At 50.1% G+C, this 8126-nt stretch overlaps 1 protein-coding gene across 1 annotated transcript in view; it reads left to right on the top strand.

Moving 5' to 3' along the window:
• AHCYL2 (adenosylhomocysteinase like 2) overlaps positions 1–8126 on the top strand; it is a 34225-nt gene that overhangs the window by 20638 nt on the left and 5461 nt on the right. Inside the window, exons 7-12 of the mRNA XM_035891767.1 lie at positions 27–143; positions 3637–3700; positions 4809–4897; positions 6427–6497; positions 6637–6731; positions 7514–7612. Of these exons, the coding sequence (XP_035747660.1) occupies positions 27–143; positions 3637–3700; positions 4809–4897; positions 6427–6497; positions 6637–6731; positions 7514–7612 (535 nt within the window). The remainder of the gene's footprint in view (positions 1–26; positions 144–3636; positions 3701–4808; positions 4898–6426; positions 6498–6636; positions 6732–7513; positions 7613–8126) is intronic.

Raw genomic sequence — 8126 nt, 5'->3', positions numbered from 1 at the left:
TCTGTTTCTTCCTGTATTCGTAACAGGCTGTACCAGTTGTCCAAAGCGGGGAAGCTCTGCGTCCCAGCCATGAATGTCAACGACTCGGTCACAAAGCAGAAGTTTGACAACCTGTACTGCTGCAGAGAGTCCATCCTGGATGGGTACGTACGTGTCCCCCCAAACGGGGCTGTGTCCCTTGCTCGGGTTGTGTTGGACCCCACAGGGAACTGTGTCCATGGTCCTGTCCTACCTGCCACTTGAGATCATTTTAGATCAATTGATGTGTCAGAGGAGAACAAAGACCTTTTATTACCTCTGGTCCATCCTATTTGTATGGGAATCTGCAGGGCATTTTGAGACAGTGGCTATGTCTCTACAGGTCAGAAGGTCCTCAGACTTATTTGTACAATTGTACGTACAAGTCCTACAAACACGCACACCAGACCTCGCGGCAAAGACGGTAGCATCTGTAGAAGTCTGGATTCAATATTTTTTAACCCTGCCGTGTGTACGAATGGGGTACATCACTTAAATTCTGCCTCCGCTCCTCCTTTGGTGGAAAGCACCTCTTCTCTTTTCCCGGAGCGTCTGGAAGACACACCAAATGTTCTATTAGCCATAGTGATATAAGACACGTCCCAGTGCCCTTCGAGGGAGCTGACCAAGTCTTTGTGCTCTCGGGGTGATGTTGCCCTTCCATGTGTGTAGGTGACTCCCATGCGTTTTTCCTTCTTGGTGAGCGTGACTGGAGCTGTATTCAAGCCCCGGCAGCTTCTCGTGCTTCAGAAGTCCTCACATATGGCTGCAACACTCCTTCCCACCCCTCTTACCCTTGTGGCATCAGGATAAAACCCATCTGTGTCTGTTGCGCGTGTATGAGTCAACCAGCTGCTTCATCACAACATTTTTTTGCCTCTCTAGTTTCCTTTTTTTTATCCTCTTCAGTGAATACTTAACAAACCAAAAGAAAGAAAACAGAAGAGGTTGTGGTAGACCAAGGCTTTATCCCATAACGGTTGCATGTCCAAAGCGTAAACTCGAGTCTGAGGATTAAACCCTGCCCTTCAGCTGAGCATAAATAAGTCTCAGTGCCGAAGGTGGGGATGACGGGGCTGATGGATGCTTTACCCACCTCTCCCCCCCCCAGTCCCGCAGGATTTACAGCCAAATATGCAAGCAGAAGAGTGTTTGCTTCCCCCAAAAACCCCAGCAGGCAGACCGTGGGACTGGGAGCAGCTCCGCAGCCTCCTGATGGTGCTGTGCTTTTTAGGATCGGATGGGAATCAGTCGCTGACGGATACGTGGGCACTGGGAACACGATGTATCTTCTGAGATTGTTGGTCTTGAGATGCAGCGCAAAATGCTTGAAGTTGTGATCTGGAGAGAGTATAAATTTCAGTGGTCTTTTTTTTTTTTTCCTCTCTCCCTATCTTTTTTTTTCTTTATTTTGATGGAATTGGGTGTCTGTGTCCCCACCACCTCCACCACCGAATTTTGTCAAAGCTAAGTGGGATTAGGACAAGTTTTATTCTTATGGTTCAGGCTGTGACATATTGCACCTGGTAGTGGTTCCAGTAGACAAGTAAGCACAGAAGCAAGGACAAATGTGACTTTCCGGACTGGCGTTGATGCTGATGAGATGAACACCAAGAGGAAAGATTCCCTGCTCTGTGCCAGGTAGCTGTGGTGCAGAGGAGGAACCATGGAGAAGACAGCCTGCTTCAAGAGAAAAAACTTTTTTCATGTTGATAACTTGGTGTGGCTTAAAGTTCAAACAAGGCTCGAGATCTGCAGTTTGCGGTTCCTTGCCGACATAGAAATGCCACCTTCTGTTTAATCGAGGTCCACCTGGCAGCGCTGTTGGTGCTCAGCTGTGCTACTGCTGCCTTGGGAACGGTAGCACCAGAGGTGCTCAGAGACCCAACATCAGCTTCCCTGTTGACGGTGGACTCTGCTCGAACATCTTTCTCCCAAATCTTTGTGGGATATGTAGCAGAGTGCCTCATTCGTCACCTTGGCTCTGAAGTGGTCTTCCTGGTAGTGGTCACCTTGACCAGGAGAAGTGAAGAAGACTCACGTTGGTAAAACCTGTGTGTCCAAACACAGGGGCATGAAGATGATCAGTGTGCGAGTGCCCTGTGAGGTAGTGAACCACCAAATGTGCTTCCCTGGGTGATCCGCTGCACATGCAGTTTCTCCCTCACATTTCCATCACACGTTGTCCTAAAAGACTGAATTTTGGGCTCCTTGTCAAGTCAGCGGTGATGGTATCTGGCTCTTCCATGCCAGGATGTTTTATTACAGAACCTGACACTGTGAACAGCCGGTGGTTTCTTGCCCTTCCTGCCCATCAAAACTGGGAAGGTTCTATCAAATCCATCAGCTGGTCTCCAAAATATGTACAGTCTCCAAAGCTGCAAAGTGGGACAGCGTACTCCAAGGCGCAATGAGTCACTAGAAGCAATAATGGGAAAAAATGAGGGTGGTGAAACCCTGGCAGGGGTTGCCCAGAGAGGGGGTGGAGGCCCCATCCCTGGGAACATTCCAGGCCAGGTTGGCCGGGGCTGTGAGCAACCTGATGTGGTTCAAGGTGTCCCTGCTCCTGCAGGGGGGTTGGGCTGGGTGACCTTGCAAGGTCCTTTCGAACCCAAACCATTCCGTGATTCTATGAAAACATCTTGGTGAAGTAATTCCTCTAATGAAGCAGCCCTTCCTTCTTCGCTGTGGCCATGCCTGTGCTCTGTGGTCGCAGGGTTCAAGACGCACGAGGCAGCCTCTGGCGTGGGGGTTGGCTGCCACCCGGTGAAGAGTTACCCCCAGATTTTGAGTGCCGAAGGACGCAACGTTTAGCTCCATGTTCCATGTGTAGCAGATGCTGTCGGGGGCTAAGAAACGTTAAAATCTTTAAAATCTTCTTTATCTTCTTGTCTTCCATTGTGATGGGTGACAGACCTCATGGGTAGGACAAGTTGGGATTTGAGTTAAGTCTGGCCTAGGCATCTAAAACTGGGCCAAGGGAAATCTGAGCAGAGGTGCAATTAAATCTGCTGTGGATCTTATCTGAATTCTTTTGGAAGTGCAAGGGAATTTCACCTTCCCCGCACTGCTAACCTATTTACTCGCCTGCTAAAAATAGCCCCTAATGTAGGGCACTCTCAGGGAGAAACCAGAAGGAAACCGAGTGGAAGGGAGAGCTTCATGTGTGGGAAGCACTGGGATTCTGGCAACAAACTGCCACTTCCCTGCGTCTTCTGACGTTATTGCTGCGGGCTGTTTTGATTTTAAAAAAAAAAATCAATAAAAAAAAAATTTTTACGAGATTTTAAAGTATTTCTGGAGTACCAAAACAAAGGGATGCAACAAAAAAACAACACAAAAAAGGGATCCAAACCCCAAATCCTTCCCCTTTGTTGCATTTCACTGGTAGCACCCACCCTTACCAAAGAAGAAGGTCAGGTTTTAGGTTCCTTTCGGGTTCTCTCTGCACCCAGAATTGCTGCGTGCCCCCGGGGACACAGGATACAACCGTGAGGTTTAGGAGGAGCGAAGAGGAGGACGCTGTCCCTCACAGCGTCGTCACTGGGATCACAGAATCGCGGGACGGGTTGGGTTGGAAGGGACCTTCATCGGTTGGTTTTTTTTCTTCTTCTCCAGCCTGAAAAGGACAACGGACATGATGTTTGGAGGAAAGCAAGTAGTGGTTTGTGGCTACGGGGAGGTAAGGGGTTGGCGGCTTACGTGCGGGTACTGCATGCGAAGTCTGCACATCCTTTGCACGGCTTTACCCAACCAGGCTTTTCTGTCCTCGTGGCTTTTCTCTGCAGCTGCAGGTTCCTTCAAACCTGACCGGTTTGCCAAAACCCAAGATTTTATTTGATTTCCAGTGTATTTCTTCAGTATTAAACAGATACCAAACCTTAAAAGTCATGAGTATTAAGTATTCCAAGAATCTTTAATATCTGAATATTGACATACCCGGATATTACTCTGTCATCTATCAACATTATCCTTGTATTTATATTCTACACCATACTCTATTTAATATACGATTAAAGTACTCGGGGGGCTGGGTTCTGCAGCCGCAGCATCGCATGCTGAGGCGTGGTCAAGAAAGAGAAGTTAATCTTGACTTACCCCAGCGCTTTCACCCCCAAACGGAGGAATCCCCTCCCACCCTTTGGCGCTCCTTGTTGGGACCGGTTAACACCAGTTATGGTGGGCTGTGCTGTGGGGGCTGTACTGGGACATGGATTTTTTGGGGCTTTTTTTGTCCCGAAGAGCTGAAACGGGACAATTTTCTCCCCTGTAATCGCATTTTTTGGGAACCCTTGGTCATTTAACTTTTCCCCTGAATTCCCCTGCGAGCTGCACTGCCCGTGCTATATAAAGATTAGAGCTCGTTAACCCTCCAAGATTAAAGAGTTGAGCTTCCTAAATAGAGAAGAGGTTACAAGAGACTCTTAACACTTTCCCTGAGATGAGCGTAATCTCTCATTACCGTGGTGCTTTTTAGATACCAGGGTGTTTGGGGGGAAAAGAACTCCCTGGGATCAAAATCAATGGCACTTTTATATTTTTTAGTGCCTCTCTTAGCTAAGCTGGGCCTGACTCAGGTGCTAGATTACTCCAAATCCGGGAATTTTATGCGCCAGAGATGGAGTATGTGCAAACCCGAGTTGCTAAGAGCGTTGCAAGGGCTCTTGGGGCCGCAGAAGAGACGCCTGGGGTCGTACATCCTCCGGAAGCTTCCCATGGCCGTATCGACGCTCGGCGTCCCCCGAGCTCTCGGCATCTCACTCTTCCTTTGTGCTCTTCTCCCTCCCCAGGTTGGAAAGGGCTGCTGTGCTGCTTTGAAGGCCATGGGCTCCATAGTGTACGTGACAGAGATCGATCCGATCTGTGCCCTCCAGGCCTGGTAAGCAGTCGCACCGAGCCCCGCTTCTTCTTTAGGCTTTTTTTTTTTTTTCCCCCCAGGAAAACCACAGCCAGAAACCACTCGGCAGCGGTCCCTCCCAAGAGGGACGCTGGTGAGGGATTTGTGGCCTCTCTGCACCCTCAGAGGGACCCACAGCTCTCTCCTACAGCCAGAAAAGGGTTCCCGCGCTACAGCATCACCCAGGTTATCTGTATCCCACGTGCTAACCTGCATAAAATCGTAACCACAGCAGCCAGGAGTTTAACGATACAGCTTGAAAGAGTTTAATGACGTGGCTTGAAAGGCTGTCGGGAGCGAACCGCGACCTTTGGCGCGCACACCCGGGCTTCGCTGCGCTGTGCACACGCCCTCGCCCAAGGGATGTTCTGGTTTCTGTGATCACCCGCCCCTCACAAACCTCTCCTCACTAACGCCGGTACCCTGACACAGGGCTGAAAGCACACGGCTGTCCCCTCGCACAGGCACGTTGCCATTCCACCCGAGCTCGTTTCCTCCAGGTGAAGGTTGTTTTGGTGCAGAGATGCTGCTTCTGCATCCCGAGGTGCGAGATGGGACGTGACTGTGAAAGCAGAGTCCCCAAAACACCCAGAGCCTTATTAAACCCGCAGCCTCCTCCTAACAGCAAGCTTTCAAAGGGCTGTCGCAGTCAGAGAACTAATGAGCCCTGCTTAATTAGCAGAGCTGATCAACTTCCGGTTCGCTTTGCGACCTTCACAAGTGGCACATCCAGCATCCGCATCCTTAATTGTGAATCGGATCGTTTACAGAAACCCCTTCCCAGACTCTACACAAGGCAACGCCGCGTGGCCCCTTTCGTAAAGAGTTTGCAGTGGGGGGAAGAAAAACCCCAGTAACTGGGACATACAGCAGAAAAAAATTCCTTTTTTTTATAGTAACTATGATTTTGCAGCTCTGTGAGAGTCACTGAAATAAGTTCTCAGGAGGACTGTCAACAAATCCTAAAAAAATATATCCTGTCCTTGTTATCTGACATGCTGAATACACCTTGCTTGGTGAAGTCAGCAAGACCTGCTGAGTGCTCAGCACTCTAAAGATTGTGTAGGTGCCTAAATACGGATGGGAGGGTTAATGATAGACATCTGTGGGCTTGGGGTTTTTTTAAAGATGATCTAAATCCATATCAGAAAGGATTCTGCAGCAGGAGGGCGTATCTGCATCTTCTGGGTGTAATTTGTAGGAGTAGCAGCTTTAAAAAAGCTGTCTCAGTTAAAAATTGAGATTTGCAGATGCGGAGGCCTTGACAGAAAAGGCAAAACCCCTCAAAATCTCTTTTTACCTCTCCCCACAACAGTCCCAAATCCTCCAGGTTGACTCCAGAAACCCTCCTGGTGGCTTGGGGTACCCGGCCCTTCACATGCTGCCTCGCTGTTTTCCAGCCTGGCATTAGAAAGTTAACATGAGCGTCGGGGAATCACTCAATGGCTTTTTTTTCTATTTTTGGCCCATTTTTGCTGCATCTCAGACTACTTTCCCCCTTCTCCTCTTAGCATGGATGGATTCCGGCTCGTGAAACTCAATGAAGTCATCAGACAAGTTGACATCGTCATCACCTGCACAGGTACGGGGTCCCCAGGGCAGGAGGACGGGTCGTCAGGGACATGAACCCCGTAACCGGGTCCATCTTTTTTCCGAAGGAAAAGGCAAAAAGTCGGGGAAAGCCAACACGGATTTTTCTTACGGGTTTTGCTGTCTGGCAGGCAACAAGAACGTGGTGACCAGGGAACACCTGGATCGGATGAAGAACAGCTGCATCGTCTGCAACATGGGCCACTCCAACACCGAGATCGACGTGGTGAGCGCAGGGACGCGCGTCGGGAGCAGGGACGGCACGGGGTGGGGTGACGGTGCTTTTGGGACCCGCCTCTGACCTGTGCTGCTTTAGCAAGACCCTGGGAGGAGACGAAATAATCCATCGCTCCCCGCGTCTCAGCAGACGCCGTCAGATATGTCATCGTCATTCCTGCGATCCCAAAGGATGCCAGCGAGCCAGACAAATTGCTCCAGCTTCCAACGTCGTGTCTGGTATCCATCCCTTCCCCTAGGGAGTCGGTGAACCACCCTCCCCAGCCCATCCCGCTGCTTTTGCGCTGTTGTACCGTTAAGCCCCAGCCGAGAGCGCAGCTTGGTGCCACACGGCACGCTCCACCCCACCGCGCTTCACCGAACGGCACTGGAATCCGCTCACCTGTGCCACGGATGAGTAGAAAAACAGGAGGGTCTGGTCCGGAGGTCAGTGGAGAATTGCTTGGCCAGACCCATGGGTTTAAAGCCATTTTTGGTGCGGGAAAGAAGTGGCCGCAGCCATGCACAGTTTAGTCGGTGACCATGAATCCTCTTCAGCCAGAAGAGCTCAAACAATAGTTGTTGCTGGAGCTTTGATGTGTTGTAATCATAAAAATAGTTCCCGGTTATGATTCATAAAGGTTTCATTGGTCTGGGACTGCAGCCGGACCCAAAGGACACGATAAGCCTAGGACAATGCCAGCGAGTTGCTTCCTCTTTTCATTCCTGTTATGTAGCTTCTGGGGTTTGGTCTTCTGCTGGCACTTTAACCATTTTAACACCGTGTTTCAGGCAAGCCTGCGTACGCCTGAGCTGACCTGGGAGAGGGTGAGGTCCCAGGTGGACCACGTCATCTGGCCGGACGGGAAGAGGATAGTCCTTCTGGCAGAGGTGAGTTGCTGGCAAAGGAGCAGGAATTGCAACCTGTTCTCTGCTTGCGGAGGAAGAAAGCAAGGGCTGGATGAGTGGTGGAGCCAAAGTCCGTCCAGAAATCACCTCCTCGGGCCTCAGCAGCTCCGTAGTCCCTTTGGTTGAAAGGCTTGGTGTTTGGCCCATGGGTGACTGGAGCGCAGAAAAGCTCCCGTGTTTTTCCTTACCCCACTCCAGGGTGTTTAGGGGTGGGATGGCAGGATTAGGGGAACGGTTGGACTCAGCGATCTTAAAGAGCTTTTCCAACCCAAACGATTCTGTGATTCTATGATCTCCCATGGGGTATTTGATCAGTTTTTCACTTCTAAATAGTTTCACTGAGTTCTAAGGGCAACCACTGTCTTGGAATTCAACTGCATGTGACAAATGGTGTTCCTTGGTGCTTTCTGGTGGTCCTTGTACCTTCTTCAGGGTTCTAAACTGGTTTTGGTGCTGTGTTAAGCTAACAATCAGTTTTTGCTTCCCAGGGCCGCCT

This window comes from Egretta garzetta, unplaced genomic scaffold (genome assembly GCF_000687185.1).
Source record: "Egretta garzetta isolate BGI_Z169 unplaced genomic scaffold, ASM68718v1 scaffold410, whole genome shotgun sequence".
NCBI lineage: Eukaryota > Metazoa > Chordata > Aves > Pelecaniformes > Ardeidae > Egretta > Egretta garzetta.
Note: the sequence above shows the minus strand (reverse complement) of the source record. Positions and strands in the feature narration are given on the sequence as shown.